Source organism: Cricetulus griseus, chromosome 9, assembly GCF_003668045.3.
Source record: "Cricetulus griseus strain 17A/GY chromosome 9, alternate assembly CriGri-PICRH-1.0, whole genome shotgun sequence".
In the NCBI taxonomy this organism is placed as follows: Eukaryota; Metazoa; Chordata; class Mammalia; order Rodentia; family Cricetidae; genus Cricetulus; species Cricetulus griseus.
The window spans coordinates 4,751,264-4,769,312 of record NC_048602.1 but is presented as its reverse complement, the minus strand read 5'-3'; the positions used below and the strand labels follow the sequence as shown (position 1 = coordinate 4,769,312).

General features: G+C 53.5%; 2 protein-coding genes across 5 annotated transcripts in view; one reads left to right on the top strand and one right to left on the bottom strand.

Annotated features, from left to right (window-relative positions):
* Positions 1-465: 465 nt before the first annotated feature.
* LOC103162417 (FXYD domain-containing ion transport regulator 5) lies at positions 466-15,210 on the bottom strand. 4 transcript variants are annotated; one of them, XM_027431104.2, is made up of 10 exons: positions 15,080-15,210; positions 14,377-14,437; positions 13,107-13,175; positions 12,208-12,288; positions 10,823-10,930; positions 8,859-8,939; positions 7,765-7,794; positions 7,586-7,660; positions 4,615-4,660; positions 466-718 (listed from the first exon to the last, which is right to left on the bottom strand). In XM_027431104.2, the coding sequence occupies exons 2-10, from the start codon at positions 14,435-14,437 to the stop codon at positions 481-483; spliced, it is 789 nt and encodes a 262-aa protein (XP_027286905.1). In that variant the 5' UTR covers positions 15,080-15,210; the 3' UTR covers positions 466-480. The 4 variants fall into 4 exon arrangements, with proteins under 4 accessions (XP_027286905.1, XP_035305118.1, XP_027286906.1 ...); XM_035449227.1 differs by lacking the exons at positions 10,823-10,930; positions 15,080-15,210 and adding an exon at positions 15,032-15,076; XM_027431105.1 differs by lacking the exons at positions 466-718; positions 15,080-15,210 and adding an exon at positions 4,358-4,524.
* Positions 15,210-18,049, top strand: part of Lgi4 (leucine rich repeat LGI family member 4) — a 30,117-nt gene continuing 27,277 nt past the window's right edge. The window contains exons 1-2 of the mRNA XM_035449226.1: positions 15,210-15,316; positions 15,814-15,938. The gene's annotated coding sequence lies outside the window, so the exon portion shown is untranslated. The remainder of the gene's footprint in view (positions 15,317-15,813; positions 15,939-18,049) is intronic.

Sequence of the window (18,049 nt, the reverse complement as noted above, 5' to 3'; positions counted from 1 at the left end):
TGTTCACTTCAGGAAGCGGAGAGATCCGGGAGGGATAAGAGAGCACGTATCCTATAACCCTTAAAGGAATACCCCCTGGAACCAATGTCCTCTGATGAGGCCCCATGTTTCTAAGGCCATCTAAAGTTACGCCATCACTGGCTAGACCACCAGAATGATCCTGTGGGGACATTTGACACTGGGATCATGACAGCAGGCACGTGCCCTGTCCCAAGCTGTTGCTTGAAGAAGTTAACACTGTCCACACATCAGGAGCGACCATTTGGAAGCGTTGTGCAGGAGTCTTCCCCCAGACCTCTGTTTCTCTAGTGGATTTTAATACCTTTCTTTCTTTCTTTCTTTCTTTCTTTCTTTCTTTCTTTCTTTCTTTCTTTCTTTCTTTTCTGTAAGAAGCTGTGACCAGGGTCTGGAGCGATGACTCAGAGGTTAAAAACACTGGCTGTTCTTCCAGAGGACCAGGCTGAAATCCCAAATGGTGACTCACAACTTCCAGACCCAGGAGATATGATGCTGTCTTCTGGCCTCCAGGACACTGCACACATGTGTCACACAGACATATATGTAGGCAAAATGCCCATACATGTAACATAACGAAATAAAAACCTCTGTGCCAACAAGATTCACAGCACCCAGGGGTTGTGTGAGTCCTTCCGAGGAATGATCAGACCCGAGGATGTCAGCGTTCTGCTGCTGGGACAAACTACCCAAGGGTAACAACCTGTAGGAGAAATACTGATTTTGAGTCACAATTTCAGAGGGTTCAGTTCGGCATCCTCAGCTGTGGATCCTCAGCATCCTCCGTTGCTGTGAATCTGTGGCAAGGCAGAAAACCATGAAAACCCCAATACAGAGTGCTCACATCCCAGAAAGCCAGGAAGCAGAGAGTAAACAGGGAGGATCCAAAGGCAAGCCACACTCCCGGTCATCTACTTTCTCCAATCAGACCCCACCTCCTAACAACCCCATCCAGCCCTGAGTACACCAATGGGTTAATCCATCGATGACGTCACCACCCCCGTGGCCCAATTACCTCTCAGCGGCATAACTAGCTGAGACCCAGTCTTCAACCCAAGAGCCTTTTTGGGGGACACTCAGACCCAAACCACAGGACCAAGGGTCACCTTAGGCACCTTCACCCTTGCAGCTGGTACCAGAAATGTGGGTGTTCTCGAGCCTCCAGAACCCCGCCGTCCCCTTGGGTGCCAGGGAGACAATCGTGTCCCTGATATTTGATGGTTCTCATCCAACAGAGGAGACTGGTCCCTGGCTCAAAGCCCTTGGTCAGCAACTTGATACTCAGCTAGAAGGCAATATAATACTTTGCCCTTATGCGTTCTTACTACAGTTATCTTAATGGCTATCTGCTATTTATATCGAACAGTATTGACTTCCCACAGGACTGGCTTTTAGAGTAAATTTATTAAGTTAAAAGAAGTTGGTCCTTAGATGAGGGCAGTGTAACTGTACAGGTGGAGGAAAGTGAGGCAAAGGTTGGGAGACGCCATCATGGATGCCTGGGAAATACCATCCTAGGAGCATCACAGAACATCTATGCGTGATTGCCCAGCCAGGGACAAAAACGTGGCTGTCTTCTATTCTAAAGGGCACTGTCGCTCCCTGTCACAGTCTTGTTGCTCCTTTCCCAGGGCTGGGCAACGATTTTTAAAAAGTGACCCACAGTTGTTCACACCTTTAATCCCAGTACTGCGGAGGCAGAGGTCAGTGGATCTCCGTGAGTTCAAGGACAGCCCAATCTACTTAGTGAGTTACGGGATAGGCGGGGCTACAGTTTGAGACCCTGTCTCAAAAATAAAATCAAATCAAGTGACCCACAGTTGGGAATAAACCTCATATCTTTTAAAGTCTGTCTCAGAACTTTAAAAAAAGACAACAATAGTCAGGCTTTGATGGCACACGCCTTTAATCCCAGCACTCGGGAGGCAGAGGCAGGCGGATCTCTGTGAGTTCAAAGCCAGCCTGGTCTACAGAGCGAGTTCCAGGATAGGCTCCAAAACCACAGGGAAACCCTGTCTCGAAAAAAAAAAAAAAGATAATAATAAAAACAATGATAAGTAGGATTCAGTTGGTAAAGTGCTTGCCCCAAATGTGGGGGACACTGGTTCAATCCCCGGCACCATATAAAAGTGAGTGTAGTAAGAGCATGTCTGTAATCACTCAGGAGGTGGAAACAGGGGGACTGCCACAAGTGGCCAGCCTGGGCTACAGAGAGAGACTCTCCTTAAAAAAAAATAGAATAGTGACATTTTTAGATGATTTGATTTCGTGTGTGTGTGTGTGTGTGTGTGTGTGTGTGTGTGTGTGTGTGTTGTGTGTGTGTGTGTGTGTGTGTGAGAGAGAGAGAGAGAGAGAGAGACTCTGTGTGTGTGTGTGTGTGAGAGAGAGAGAGAGAGAGAGAGAGAGACTGTGTGTGTGTGTGTGTGTGTGTGTGTGTGTGTGTGTGTGTGTTGTGTGTGTGTGTCTTGGGTTCAGTGACTACAGACTGCAGAAGGAGGCACCAAATGCTCCAGGAGCTGGAGTTGTGAGTCACCAGACATTGGTCCTGGAAATCAGTATCCCTCTTAACACCTAAGCCACCTTCCCAGCCCCTTCTCTTTAGTTTTTGAGCCAGGATCTCTCACTGAACTTGGCCTGTTTTTCCAGTAGACTAGCTTGTCATTGTACCTCTTCCTCCAATGCTGGGCCTACAGGTGTGAGCGGCCACAACTGGCTCTTCTGTTTGTGTGTGTGTGTTTTGAGACAGGGTTTCTCTGTGCCGCCCTGGCTGTCCTGGCACACTCTCTGTAGACCAGGCTGGCCTTGAACTCACAGAGATCCATCTGTCTCTGCCTCCCGAATGCTGGGATTAAAGACGTGTGCCACCACTGCTGGCTCCTGCATGGCTTCTTATGTGAGCACTGGAGGATTGGAACACAGGTCTTTCTGTGAGCGCACCTTCCCCATTGGGCCATCTGCCTGGAGCAATTTATTTCTTACATGAAACACTGACATTTTCTTCCTTATATTTATTTAGGTTTCTTTGTTTTCCTTTTTACTTGTTTTTGAGACAGGGTCTCACTATGTAGTTCTAATTAGCCTAGAATTTATTATGTAGACCAGGCTGAACTTGAACTCACAGAGATTCTCTTGTCTTTGCCCACCCCCCCCCCCCCCGGGCTCTGGGATTACAGGTGTGCAATACTACATCAAGCCTAGTTAGTTTTTTGTTTTTGTTTTTCGCTTTTTTAGTTTTTTGAGACAAGATTTCTCTGTGTAGCCCTGTAGACCAGGCTGGCCTCAAACTCACAGAGATCTGCCTGCCTCTGCCTCCCGAGTGCTGGGATTAAAGGCGTGCACCACCACTGCCCGGCCTAGTTAGTTATTTTTAAGACAGAGATTCATGTAGACCAGGCTAGACTTGAACTTGAGATATGCAGCCAAGGGCATTGAACTTCTGGCCCTTCGAAGTGCAGAGATTCCAGGCATGTTCTACCATGACTGGTTTTCTGGGGCACTGGGGTTCAAAGTGGAACTTCTGGCCATATTGGGCATACACTCAGCTCATCTGCACACCCAGCCTAAGGCTTTCTCTTCTTATGCCTTCATTTCTTCTTATTTTCACGTGGCCGGGACCTGCTGGAACGATTTCATAACCCAGCTCGCTCTGACTTGAAATGTCCACAGCAGCATTGTGCAAACCCCTGCCTGGGACCAGCTCTCTTGACTGTGGTGTGACCCTGACCAAAACCCTGGAGAAACCACTACTCCCGCCTCCCTCCAATGCCCTGAGCCTGAAAGGGCCAGCCTGGCCAGATTTGCCTGAGCCCTTCCCATAAGGTAGAGTCCAAGGATCCCCAGAAGTGTCTACCGGAGCCCACCCCTCTGTGCTCACACCTACCCTCAGCTCAGAGCCCACCCCAGAGCCCCACAGCCTCCCTGGCTGACATGGCCTAAGCCATATCCTGAGGCCCCGCCCGTGGGTTGGTGGGAGACAAAGCTTGGGGGTGCAGGCTGCATATTTAAGCCTATGCATGGGGTATCCCTAGGGGCAGAAGGACTGTGAAGGTAAGGGGGGTGTGGACAGGGGCCCCCTCTTCATCCTGACTCGTGCTCTGATAACCAGGTGTGCAGGTCCTCGCGCAAGTTCTGAAAGTGGGCTGGACCCGGGTTCTGCCTCTGGCCCCCAAGGACCCTGGCCACATGCTCCTTCCCTGCACACACCAGGCCTCCCTTTCTCATTCGCTTTCTTTTTGTCCCCCACCGTGGAGTGTGTGGCACCCTGGCCTACTCTCAAGGGCCCCAAGCCCAGCCCTGACTCCTCCCCCCACTCCTGTGTCACAAACTCACAGAAGACAGAAGCCATGGGAGAAAGACCACGTGGATTTATCTTAATGGGTTAGATACGGGGCAGGGCAGTGCCTGGGGAACCAGGCACCCTCAGGGTGGGGAGGCCACCAGCCTTAGGCCTGGCCTCCTCCAGAGGCTTCTTCCTTGGAGAGTCCTTTTGTGTTGACCACTCTGTAGGCTCTGTAGGAGGGAGGAGGCTAAGGGTGGTGAGCTGGTGTGCTATGGAGGCTCCCAGCTGGGATGTCCAGCAGGGTGTCGGCCGCCACTCACCTTTGGCGATTCAGGCACATTCGGGACAAGTGTCTACACTTCCCACCTGGAAGAAAAGGGACCAGTTCTCCCATGAGTTGGGAACGGTATTGATTATCACAGGCACTCTGGGGACCAACTAGGTGACAGGCAGTCCAATCTAGGCCCTCGGGAAGCTCCCGGTCCGTTTCATAAACAAGTGCATAGGGCCAGTGAGACGGCTCAGCCACTGAAGGTGCTTGGGGCTGAGCCAGACAACCTGAGTTCTAGTCCTGGAACCTACATAGTAGAAAGACAAAAACCAGGGGCTGAAGAGATGGCTCGACAGTTAAGAGCACTGGCTGCTCTTCCCATTGGTCCTGTTTTCACTTCCCAGCACCCACAGGATGGCTCACAACCATCCATGCCTGTAGTCCCATGGGATCCGATGCCCTCTTCTGGGGTGCAGACACAGTACAGGCAAAACACCTATACACATAAAATAAACAAATCTTTGTAGTTTTTGTTGTTGTTGTTTTAGGCAGGGTTTTTCTGTGTAGCCCTGGCTGTCCTGGAACTCAATTTGTAAACCAGGATGACCTCGAACTCACAGAGATCCACCTGGATCTGCTTCCAGAGTGCTGGGATTAAAGGTGTGCGCCACCCGGCTAAACTTGGTTTTAAGAGAGAGAACCAACTCATGAAAATTGTCCTGTGATCTCTACTTACTACATGCACACACACACACACACACACACACACACACACACACACACACACGTAAATAAATGCAGGTAGGAACAGAACAGCTTGTGCAAAGGCCTGGGGTAAAAGGGCAGACATGAGTTCAAAGAACAGGAGAGGCCGGGGCCTGGATCGGTTAACTGGGTATAGGGTGGAGATTTTTTTTTTTTTTTTTTTTTTTTTTTGTTTTTTTTTTTTGAGACAGGGTTTCTCTGTGGCTTTGGAGCCTATCCTGGAACTAGCTCTTGTAGACCAGGCTGGTCTCGAACTCACAGAGATCCGCCTGCCTCTGCCTCCCAAGTGCTGGGATTAAAGGCGTGCGCCACCAACACCCGGCTAGGGTGGAGATTTTAAGAAGCCCCAGGGACGTGAGAATACAGCAGCCCAGCTGCCTCTCTGGTCTCCTGTCCTACCTTCCCTGCGTGTGCCACCCTGGCCTCCTCTCACGGTTACTATCAGTGCCCTGCTGAGTTCTGCCCCTGGACCTCCGAAGATGCTGCTCCCTCCACCCGGGAAGCTTTCGTCACCTGGTCCTTAGGACATTCTGATTTCACCCCCACCTCTTGCTTGATCGACGAGGTCTTGCCTCTCACCATCTTGGCCACGTTCTGAAGCCCCCAGAGCAAGGCAGCCTTGTCAAGGCCTCGTACCACGAGCCTCCTGTGGCTTGGGTGTGTCCCTCCAAATGCCCATCTTAGAGGGGCATTATCAGTACTCGGCCGAGGAACTTTGGGAGTCGGGGTCTGGGGCGCCCGGGAAGTCATAGGTCTGTTCTCTGTCAGTTAACCCTCAGGAGGAGGCGCTGTCCTAGAAAGATCAGCCAGGCTCCTCTCTGCTCTCTCTTGCTTCCTGTGTTGTCATGTGACCTCCTCTGCTACAACCCTTCCCCAGCAGAGGCGGACGTGGGGTGACAGAGTGTCGTCCCCACCCCCACCCCACCCCCGACGAACCTGGCTCTCTCTCTTCAGCATGGGGTGGGAGATGTCACAGACACGAGTTGCCACCGGGCCTCAGGTCCTCACGCAAACACTTTACCCACTGGTAGCCCCGTGGATCCCTCCTGAAGCCCGAAGCCAGGACAAACACTGCCTTAAGTGGCTCCTTGCTGAGTATTTGGTAACAACAATGAGAAAAGCACCCAGCATGAATGAAGCCAGGGCGGGGATGTGGCGCTGGTGGTACAATGCTCGCCCAGCTCGCACAAAGCGATGGGTTTGATTCCCAGGGCGGCATTAACCAAGCGTGCCCACAATCTAAGCACGTGGGAGGTAGAGGCGGGGAGTTAGTAGGTTAGTCACTCCCTACCTTTGGAGAGGATCCGAGTTTGTTTTCCCAGCATCCATACCCATGCAGGGAGGATTACATCTCCTGCAACTCCAGCTGCAGCGGATCCAACACTCTAACAACTGCCATGGGCATCTGTACTCACAAGCACACACCCACACAGACACACGCCTATACACATAATTTAAAAATAGAAATAAGGGCTGGAGAGATGGCTCAGAGGTTAAGAGCACCGGCTGCTCTTCCAGAGGTCCTGAGTTCAGTTCCCAGCAACCACACGGTGGCTCACAACCATCCGTGATGAGATCTGGTGCCCTCTTCTGGTGTACAGATATATATGGAAGCAGAATGTTGTATACATAATAAATAAATAAAATCTTTAAAAAAAATAGAAATAAATCTTAAAAAAAAAAAGATGTTCAAGATCATCTTTGGTTACATGGAAAGTTCCAAGCCAGCCTGGGCTACGTGAGACCCTGTCTCAAAACAAACAAACAAACACTGCCGAGTGGTGTGGCACACACCTATAATCTCAACCCTCAGGAGGCTGAGGCGGAAGGTTTGTGAGTTCGAGGCCAGCCTGGGCTGCACAGTGAGCCAGCCACTGTCTCAAAAAGGAAAAAAGAAAAAAAAAATGAAGTCCGTTTTCTCATCTCACAAATGAAACTGGCCCTTGGCTTGCAGTGCAGCAGAATGTGGTGGACATATTAGCAGCCGTCTGAGCCTGCGTGTCTTCCCTGTGTCTCCTTGTCTCTGTTACCTAGGCACCACGACATGAACAAACCCAGAAGACTAAGATGACCAGGGAAGCGGCGAGCGCCCTGGGAACAGCGCCCCCTGCTGACTCAGAACAGCTACAACCCGAAGAACTGCCCAGCGGGGCCTGAATTTGCACAGCCTTGCCCAGGGCGGTCAGGACCTCGATGCTCAGTCACGGGGCAGCCCAGTCCACCCCACCCCGAGTCTGCCCAAGCCCGGCTCTCACTGGTGAGGATGATGATCCCGGTGATGAACAGCACAGCGGCCACCAGCAGCCCCCGTTTCCGGAGAGTGAAATCATCTGTGGAGGCAGAAATAGGGGTGCCAGGTCAGGGGGCTCATGTCCCTCCTCCCGGCTTGTTCCAGCTTGTTCCAGCGGTGGGGGAGAGGAGGGCGGTGACTTACCGTAGTAGAAGGGGCTGTTCTCCTTCGAGTCTAGAGGGGACAGAGACACGAGTCAGCTGGACAGAGGTTTGTGCGTGCATGAGTGAAGGGCAGAACAAGGGAGTGAGGACGCTGTGACGCCCTCAGTGTGGCTGCCATCGACCTTCTCTGTGCAATCTGTGTCACTCTTGGCTCCCACTGGCCTTCCCGCTCCCAAGTCCAAGAAGACATGCGCTCCCCTTGGGTCTGTGGTGTAAACAGCCTTTCCCAGACACCCACAAGGCCCCTCTGACACTTCGTTCACCAGAACCCCCTCCTTGACCAGAACCCCTTCCTTGACCAGAACCCCTTCCTTGACCAGAACCCCTTCCTTGACCAGAACCCCTTCCTTGACCAGAACCCCTTCCTTGACCAGAACCCCTTCCTTGGTTCTGAGTATGCGACACTCCCTGACTATTCTGGAATGCCCAGTTTCGCTCAGTTTTTTCTTGATAACGAATTAGAAATCACCCGATGCGTAAGTACTCCAATTATTATATGCTGTCTGACCCTACTAACGCGGGAGGCAGCTCCAGAGGGTCTCACTAGACAGCCCAGGCTGTCAGGGAACTTGCTATATAATCCAGGCTGGCCTCAAACTTGCAGCCATCTGCCTTCTCTGCTTCCCTGGAAGAAGGACTGCAGGGATGCGCCACCATGTCCATTGCAGCAGAGATATTCGTCTGTCCTGGCCGTGGCCGCCTGGCACACACATGAATCTGGGCTGCACACCCAGATGACCTGCGCACACGGCTTCTGTGTCGGGAAGAATCAAGATGACCAAATGGAGCCCCTGTTGGTCCACAACGGATCTTAGGTGTGTGAGCCAGTCTCTAGTGGCCGCAAGGGCCACCCAGCTGAGCGCAGCTTGAATTTCAATTTGCAGAATTCAGAGCTCAGGAAACAGCCACCTAAACACGCCGCGTGGTGACCTGACTCCTTCAGGCACACACTGCCATCTAATCTGTCTGACATCACAGCGCCCCTACCTTCCCTCAGCCTCCTCCATGGCATGAGCCCTGCAGACTTAACTACCTACCGGTGCCTGTTTCTGGTCAGGAAAAGGAGGAGCTAACCTTGTGGCTCGTGGAAGAAGAACCTTTCCCAGTAGTCTTCGGTTGGGCTTGGAGACCGGATCCCAGGGAGTGCCGGGGTCCCTTTAGGTGAAAGGCAGAGAAAGTAATCAGAAGACGGGGGTGGGGGGGTGGGGGGGTGGGGGGTGGGGGGGTGGGGGGGCAGGAGGGGCCCAGGGGGCAGACCAGGCGATGTGGATGTATTAACGGGGCTACATCTGCGCACCTGGGGGGCAGCACCCAGGTACCTCCCACCAACATTCTGGCAGCAAGCCCCTGCCTGCACCCCCAGGGAGGCCCCTCTCCTGGAACTCCATTCGTAACCCAAGTGCAGAAGCCAGGATTTCACTGACTTGGTCCCCACCTGCCTGGAGATATTTAATGACGATATTGTGAGCATCCCTGCTGCTTTGGGACCAAAAATAGCAGGATATTCTATTTTAAATTTAAATTTAATTTAAAAAAATTGGAGACAGGGTCTGCCATGTAACCCACATTGGCCTCATGCTCTCTCTTCCACCTCTGTCTCCAGAGTTCTGATGCCAAGTGAGGACAGGGGGGGATAAGGCGTCATCTGCTGCCTTAGCTCAGCCCCTTTCCTCCAACCTGCTGTCACCATCAACCTGTCAATCTAGAGGAAACTACTTCTTTCCTGATTCTAGGCTGTGTGGACTTTTCCAACCTAAGGTGGGAACAAGGCTCCATTGACCAATCGGGATGGCCCACTTTTCAGGCTTCCATTGGCTTCACATTCCATTCCAAGGACGTGTGACCTCAACTGGGCCAATGAGAATCCATTTCATGCTTATGGGAAAGAGTTATGTTTCTCCTAGCTGCTCAAGTATGGGACATCTTTGTTACCAAGAAGGAAAGGGCCCAGCGTTGGTGGCGCACGCCTTTAATCCTAGCACTCGGGAGGCAGAGGCAGGCGGATTTCTGTGAGTTCGAGGCCAGCCTGGTCTCCAGAGCGAGTGCCAGGAGAGGCTCCAAAGCCACAGAGAGACCCTGTCTCAAAAAACCAAAAAAAAAAAAAAAAAAAAAAAAAAAAAAAAAAAAAAAAAGAAGGAAAGAGAATGAAGACAACAGAGGCATGAGGGAGAATTCAGACATAACGGACAATTCCCTTGGTCCAGCTATGCTTGCTACCTTCTCTTCAGATTTTACAGAATTGAGCCAATACATCTTTTTAAAAAGGTATATTTTGCAACTGAACAGCTCCTGCTGTAACAGAAAGAAGACACAAAGGAAACCCACAGCTCCACTTCTCAGGGCCAGCCAGCCCAGAAATAGGGAAACAGCCAGTCAGCTTGTCTATTGCATTAGGGTCAGACATGCTAGAATGTTCCAGCATGGAGTTGCTTGCTCTGGAGTGGCTTCATCAAGGATCTGAGAAGGTCTTCCATAAGAGGCATTGAACTTTAACTCAGAATCCTCCAAATAGCTTCACACACACACACACACACACACACACACACACACACACACACGCGCGCGCGCGCGCGCGCGCGCATGCTCTCTCTCTCTCTCTCTCTCTCTCTCTCTCTCTCTCTCTCTCACAGACACACAGACAAACTCACAAAGACACAGACACTCTTTCTCACATACAGACACACTCATACACACTCTCACACAGACACACGCGCATGCACACAAACTCACATACTGAGCCACACACAGACTCTCTCTCTCTCTCTCTCTCTCTCTCTCTCTCTCTCTCTCTCTCCTCTCTCTCTCTCTCTCACACACACAGAGAGAGAGAGAGAGAGAGGAGAGAGAGAGAGGAGAGAGAGAGAGGAGAGAGAGAGAGAGAGAGAGAGAGAGAGAGAGAGAGAGAGAGAGAGAGAGAGAGAGAGAGAAGTTATTAGCAGTTCCCCAGGCAAGTGCTTTAAGAAAAGCACTTGGGGGAATGCTGACCCAGGAGGAAGTTAAACAAAAACTAGAGACTGCTGCTGTCAGTCAAGGCTAACCTTCCTCGCTGCTCTTGTGTGTCCCTGGATCTGTCACCGGATTGGTGGTGTCCATTTCTGTCAGTTGCTGGAACTCAGTTTTGGCTGCTGTCGGTATTTGCGTGGTCTCTATTCCAGTCAGAAAAAAAAAGGGGGGGCGTGGGAAGTGAGGGGATGAAATGTGTTCGGCCACAGAGCTGCTAGGCAGGGCTCCCTTCACATGGAGGTATGCACAGTCTAAAATACCAGGTGTCACTTTGTTGGGAGGGGGTGAGGCCTCTGTTTTTTGCTTGCTTGTTTGTTTTTGTTTTTGTTTTTGTTTTGAGACAGGGTTTCTCTGTGTAGCTCTGGAGCCTGTCCTGGCACTCGCTCTGTAGACCAGGCTGGCCTCGAACTCACAGAGATCCTCCCGCCTCTGCCTCTGCCTCTGCACCACCACCGCCTGGCAAGGGGTGGGGACTCTTTGAACACTGCAGGGGAATTGATAATGTGTGTCTGTGTCCACTACTAGGACAATTTTCTTTAAAAACAAAACAGCACAGGCTCTTGCCATGTAGCCCAGGCTGACCTTAAGTTTCTCACCCTCTTGCTGGGGCTTCCTGCGTGCTGGCATAAAACAATTTATATTTAATTTGGGTACTACTAAGGATTGAACTCAGAGCATCGTACATGATAGGCATGCAATTACTGAGTCCCCAGCCCCTCACTGGGGGATTCTAGGCAGGGGCTCTACCACTGAGCCACACCCCCAGCCCCTCACTGGGGGATTCTAGGCAGGGGCTCTACCACTGAGCCACACCCCCAGCCCCTCACTGGGGGATTCTAGGCAGGGGCTCTACCACTGAGCCACACCCCCAGCCCCTCACTGGGGAATTCTAGGCAGGGGCTCTACCACTGAGCCACACCCCCAGCCCCTCACTGGGGGATTCTAGGCAGGGGCTCCACCAATGAGTCATGTCTCCAGCGCCATTAATCATTAACTGAAGAAATGCTAAGGAGCACTCTATGTTATACTCCACGAAAAAGTACAATAATTAATTGAAAAACAACTTGTAAGGAGATACGGACCTGAGCAGAAGCCACAGCTGAGCAGGCACTGGGAGTGTCTAAAGATCGAGTGTTCAACTTTTGAAAGTGTGTCAATTTAAAAAGATTATTTTGTTTTTAAGTCAAGGGAATCAGATGCCAGATAGACTCAGGCAGCTTTCAGAGGCTGAGGCAGGAGGACTGCCCTGAGTTCAAGGCCACCCTGGACTACAAAGCAGTGCTGTCTGGGCAAAATAAATATAGAGTGGGGCTGGCAAGGGTCCAGAGCTGTGGTGGGCTGGAGTGAATGAGGAAACACCAGCTGTCAGAGGAGGGAGTGCATGCGTGGGTCCCCCCCAACTCTGCCCCACTCCACTCACCGTGGACTTCCCAGGTCGGGGTGGGAGTGGTAGGCTGAACTTCTGGGTTGGTTTTATCTGGAACTGGGGTAAAAGCAGGGTCTGAGACAGAAGTGAGAAGGGAACAGCTGAGAGCTTCCGCAGGTGGAGACCGGAGAGTTTCCATAGCAACTGCATCTTTTTTTCAATGCCTATAAGAGTGCAAGGCGGCCAAGGCAATCCTAGGCAATCTCCACTGTCTTTCCTTTAAAGCCCTCCACCTTCTTTGAGACAGGCTCTCTCATTGGCTTGGAACCCTTCAGTAAACTTGGCTGGCAAGCCCTAGGGGTCCATCTGCCTCGACTCCCCACCTTGGGATTTGCAATCTTATGCCTGGCCTTGTATATGCATTCTGGGGATTGAACTTGAGTCCTGATGCTTGTGAGGCAAGCCCTTTACCGGATGCCTTCAGCTCCATTTTGAGGTGATGAGAGGCATTCAGGCCCTTTGATAGCAGGGTCTCCCCTGCCTCCAGACCTAAATTAGCAAGACTCAGAAGCTCTCCCTGAAAAAGGGGGTTTGACTCAGTTTCCCAAACCTCCCTACCACAAACCAGTGTCACCTGCTCTAATTAGAGCCTCTGGCTGGGCACTCAGGAGGTGAACAGGCCTTGGTGCATCCTCCTCCCAGGACATCAAATGGGGCAACTGAGATTTCCTTTCCCCCGGCTTTAGATTCCTCTCCACAAGAAGCACAGAGGACCCAGAGTCAGCGTTAGGTCCCTGACAGTAGTGTTTAAACACCTAGATCAAGCCATGCCTGCAACTCACTCCCTGATCTGTTTTTTCAGTTACACACACGTCAATTTCCCTGTTTGGTCCAAGTGTGGTGGTGTTGCTACCGGAAGTGAGAGTCGTACAGGCCTGCTTTGCTTTCCTTACCTGGGGCATGCGTATTCACAGAAGTCCCGCCCACTGTAGAACTGGACGTGGCCGTTTCTGGTGTCTGCCCTGCAGGAACCAAAGCGGAGTCGTCAGAAGGAGCCTCGCCTGTCTGTCCCAACGTGCCTGGCCTTCTGAAGTCTCCTGGCAGTTCTGAAGGTCCTGACTCCTAGGGGAACCAGCCTCAGCTGGGTCACTCCATGGTCCTGAAGATGCTTTTAGCCTGACAACTGCTCCAGGACCTTTGCACATCCTTGCAGGACAGCCTCATCGAGAGGCCAGGTGCTAGGGTCAGCCAGGGCCGTGGTTTCACATGCCCTCTCCCAAACACTTCCTCCTTGCTGTGTGTCCTGAGTCACTGACACCCTTTCTGTGTCTCCTTTGCCTCATCTGAAAAGTGGGGGATAATAACCCTCTGTGGTCCCCTGCCCTGAAGGCAATTCCTCACTGCTTCCTCAGCCAGACCCTGTCTCTTCTCTCTGGCCTCCTGCAGCCAGAAGGAACCTGTGAGGACACCCAAGTCAGGACAGACCCTGAAGCTCAGAGCCCGGGGCAGCTGCACCTCACTCTAGGGAAAGCCAAAATTTTCACCCCAAGTTCCCCGCCCCCAAGCCCCATCACTGCCTCCTACCTCATCTCACCCATCACACCCCAACCCAGCCTTCCACCGTGTCTCAGATCCACACAGGCAGCTTATTTCCTCTCTCTGTGTCCCCACGTTTGCTCACCGAGCATCAGTCTCCCAACCATACAATGGGCAAGACACCACCTAGAATGGAACTAACTAAGCCTAAGTGTGCTAACGTGCAAGACACACTAACAAGTGCCACCCGGCCTGTCCCTTTTGAGAAGGGCTTTCCTCATGAGGGTCTCCTACTGTGTATGTACACTAACCCCACCTGGACCCCTTTGCCTGACTGTATTCTCAGAAAACGCAACAGTTCTGCTTTGCTGGGAGCCTGGGGTTTCCTGGCTGCCGAGTAGAAAACCGACACCAATCTCCCAGCCAAGTCAAACTCAACAAGTCCTTCTCAGAGGTGAAAGGGAGGGTGCCCAGCAGGACAGGCTCCAGCCAGACCCTCTGGAAACAGCCACCCGAAGTTTGAAGTGTCCAAAGAGGGTGCAACCTAGAGCCTGCCTCGCCATCCCCACTTCCTGGTGCCAGCTCACTGCGGGGAAGGGGCGTGAGAAGATGGAACAGAGCGTTCAATCTTCAGTTATCCACCTAGCGGCCCACTGAGGCTTGGGGAGCGGGGAGGGGTCGTCTTACCTCTGCTGAGCAGAATCAGGGCGACAAAGGTGAGGAGACACAGGCGCCAGGACGGTGACATCTGTGCGACCGAGTGGAGGAAAAGGTGAGTGACGCTTGACACCTCGGCAGTCCCACAGCGTCCCTGGAGCAGGTCCCTGGCTTCAAGGAGCCTCTGGTACCCGCCTCTGGGAAGGGATGCTTTTTAGAAACCAGAGTCTTGAGCCACCATCCCCTTCTTCCGTGAGCTGATTCCCAAAGAAAACCCGAACCATCAGCTGAGCCTGGCCTCCTGACACCCCTGAGGAGGAGAAGCCGCTCACTGCTCCTGAAGCCAGAGCTGACTCTCCTCTCGATGGTTCCCTGGCAGAGGAAGTCAGGGGCCCCCGCGGTGTCTGCTCCCTCGGGGACTGGAGGCCAGAGCAGTGGGGCCCGGAGGGGAAGAGGAAGGGTGACTAATGCGGACTGCACTCAGAGGAAAAAGTGAGTTGCTGTCCGGCTGCCCTGCAAGCACCGCACCCGTACTGGGACCATCTCAGAGGGACAGTCTGCCCGGGATGGAGAGACTCCGCTCTGGGGGAGACTGAGGCAGGAGGTATACCCACAGAGGAACCAGGATGAACGCGAGGCCAGGCAGAGAGGCTTCGAGGTCCCCCCCTCCCAAGCTGCTTCCCACCTGCATGCCTGGTCCTCAGTAAGAGGGTAAAGCAAAGGAGGGACTTACATCGGAGCCCAGGGTCTCTAGCCTGGAGTGTGAGAGTACCGCGTGGGAGCTGCCTCGGGGCGGAGGGTGTGGCCAGGGGCGCGGGCGCGGGCGGGCGGGGACCAGAGCGGCTCAGTCATTTCCTCTCCGACTTCCAGGCCCCACAGGCAGGGGTGGGAGCAGGAGCGGTGGAGGACGATGGGGGACTGAGGGCCGTGGCCTCCACTCGAGGGTCTGGGGACACAGATGGGGACAAGGGTACGGAGAACGGAAGGCCCCTTGGGGAGGTTTGGAGGGAAGGATGTGGTGAGAGGAGGAGGCCCTGAAAGAGAAGGAGGAGGAGGAGGAGGAGGAGGAGGAGGAGGAGGAGGAGGAGGAGGAGGAGGAAGGGACAGGACAGCCCCCCTCAGCCTCCCACCCAGTCCTTGGGTGCCCACAGATGACAGCACACAGACAGAACGGGGGAAAAAACGAATGCACATTTATTAAGCTCAAGACGTGGACCCCGAGGGGACAGCCAGAAGGGTCCTGGAGGAGACCAGGAGATGCAGGAGGGAGGGACACGAGGATCCCAGGGGACTGGGGATGGACTCCTGGATCCCAGGAGCTGGAGGCCTGAGTCTCTAGGTCTGGGGTGCAAATGGGCTCTTTGGGGGATCGTCGTTGCCAAGGCCTGGGGAGGGACAGCGGGATGCAGTAGCTCCGGCCGTGGGGTGGGTGTGGCGGCTTATTGGGGGCACACTCCCCGGCTCCAGGCTGGGTCCCCACCGCCTTCACCCGGTCCTCGGGCTCCTGCGCTCCGGCCAGGGACAGCAGTGGAGATCTGCAGAGGGTCCTACACGCCACCACCTCCAGGTGCTGGGAACAGAAGACAACCCAGGTTAGTGACCCGAGTTGAGGAGAGAAGCCAGAGTCCAGGGGTGGTCTCCCTCTGGCTAGCCCTGGGGAGTCCTCATGTCTTCCCACCCCTGATATCTGATCACCATGGGGACATCTTCGTTGCCGCTGTCTGCTCCATCTCGGGCCACGCAGTAAGGGAACCTAGCTGTGGTGGACACTTAAGGCTGACCTGGGTGTTGTGGGCTTAGAGTCTCCTTGGCAGAAAGGGTCCCCGCCTGATGCTACATACACCCCAGGCTCTGGACAACCCGCACATTCAGTGGGCATCCTCCAGACCTCCACTTTCCTTCCAGGACAGGCCACCTTTGTTCTCGTGCCCCAGCTAAAGCTGGGCCAAACACCTGCCTCACCCTTCCCCAGCCCCACAAAGACACCTCTGATGTTCCTAACTCTCATTAGGAAGACATGGCAACAAGATATAATTTCTCACCTCCCAGCCTTCCCCGTATAACCTAACTCCTCAGAGCACCACCCTCTGTTGTGAGAGTTTAACGGGAAGCCAGCCTAGTGGCTCACACCCGTAACCCCAGCACCTGGAAGTCTGAGGCAGGGGGATGGCTGTGAGTTTGAGGTTGGCCTGGGCTACACAGTTCTTGGACAGCTAGGACGAAAGAGAGATGGTGTAAGAGGAAGAGAGTCCCACCTCTGAATGTCCCCCCTCCCCACCTGAAATCCCTAGGAAGGAGGTAATTCTGCTAATAGTCACCCCAAAGTTTGCTATGTACAACCTCTCCTCACAATTTCATCCTTCCTCCCCCCACCCCACCCCATCACCTTCCAGAGTATCTTTGTCACCTTCCTGTCCCTCTGAGCCTTCCATTCTCTCTGTCTTACACCAGCTTCCTCTTCCTCACTTCCTTCCCGCTGGAATCCTTTTCTTGTTTTTTAGACACAGTCTTGTGTAGCCCAGGCTGCCCTCGAACTCTCTCTATAGCTAGGAATGGCCTCAGACCCCTGATTCTCCTGCCTCCACCTCCCGAGTGCTGAGATGCTGGTCAGGCACTGTGCCCAGTTTAGGCAGCGCTCGGGATTAGGACGCAGGGACGCATGCGCGGAGGCAAGCGTCCCCAGCAGCTTGTTCCTCCAAACCTCACCTTTGTCTTGTTTCGTTGTTATGCGGTTGTTTGTTTGTTTTGAGATCATGTCTCACTATGCAGCCCTGGCTGGCCTGGAACTTCACAGAGATGCACCCCTTCCTCGCCTCATTCCAGCTCCCAAGTGCCAGCATTAGAGGTATATCTCACCCTTCTTGCCCTCCTCCATCTTTAGGTCCTGTACTCTACCCTTCTGATTGCCCTTATTTGGAAGCCCAGCCCCTCTTTCTCCCTCTCGCTCTTCCTCTTCCCTGTGGGCTCAACGGAACACAGAGGCACAGAGGGGAAGCCTGTGTGGGGTTCCCAGGTGCTAGATGGCGGCTTCCGTCATCGAAGACTTCCCCAGGCACACCCCCCCACCACCACCACCACCTCCAAGCTTTCTGACACTTGCATTTCTTTGGGACCTGAGATACTGCTGGAATCTCCCCCAAAGAGCCTTGAATCAGCTGCAGCCTGGTGGGGTCCCTCCCGTCCGTGCCCCCCCCCCCCCTCCCCCACCCCCACCCCCCCCCCCACCCCGCCCCAAGACCATGCTCACCTGAGGAGGGCAGTTCCGACTTACAGGATTTGCATGTTGGGCTGTGCAGAGAAAGAGAAAGAGGAGGAAGCTTAGCAAGGGTGGCTGGGCTCCCTGGGCCCAAAGTTAGGGGTCTCCCTCCCAGTTCCCCAGGCTGCCCCACCTCTCAGACCTGGAGTCGGCCTTTCTGCACTTCACCTTCTTGCCTGTTAGAAAAGAGACGGCAGGGAGCGAGCCAGCAGGTGAGGTAGGAAGAGACAGGGCAGGTTTCCCAGGAGACCTTCACGGGTGAGCACAGGGTGGGTGGGGACACTTAGTTTGGGGACACACAAGTGGGGAGGGCACTTACTGAGGATGATGATAATTCCCAGCACGAACATGATAGTGGCCAGGGTCATCCCCACAGTCTGCACGGTGGCATAGTCTACGGGAGACAGGGGGACCTCAGGTCAGAGGCCCAACGGGACAGGAAAGCGG

Coding starts and splice junctions, on each gene's coding strand:
- LOC103162417 (XM_027431104.2), bottom strand. CDS start 14,437: ATGTCACCGTCCTGGCGCCTGTGTCTCCTCACCTTTGTCGCCCTGATT. Junction 10,931..12,207: donor CCCGACCTGGGAAGTCCACG/GTGAGTGGAGTG, acceptor TGACTGGAATAG/AGACCACGCAAATACCGACA. Junction 7,795..8,858: donor CTTCTTCCACGAGCCACAAG/GTTAGCTCCTCC, acceptor TGTCCCCTCTAG/ACTCGAAGGAGAACAGCCCC.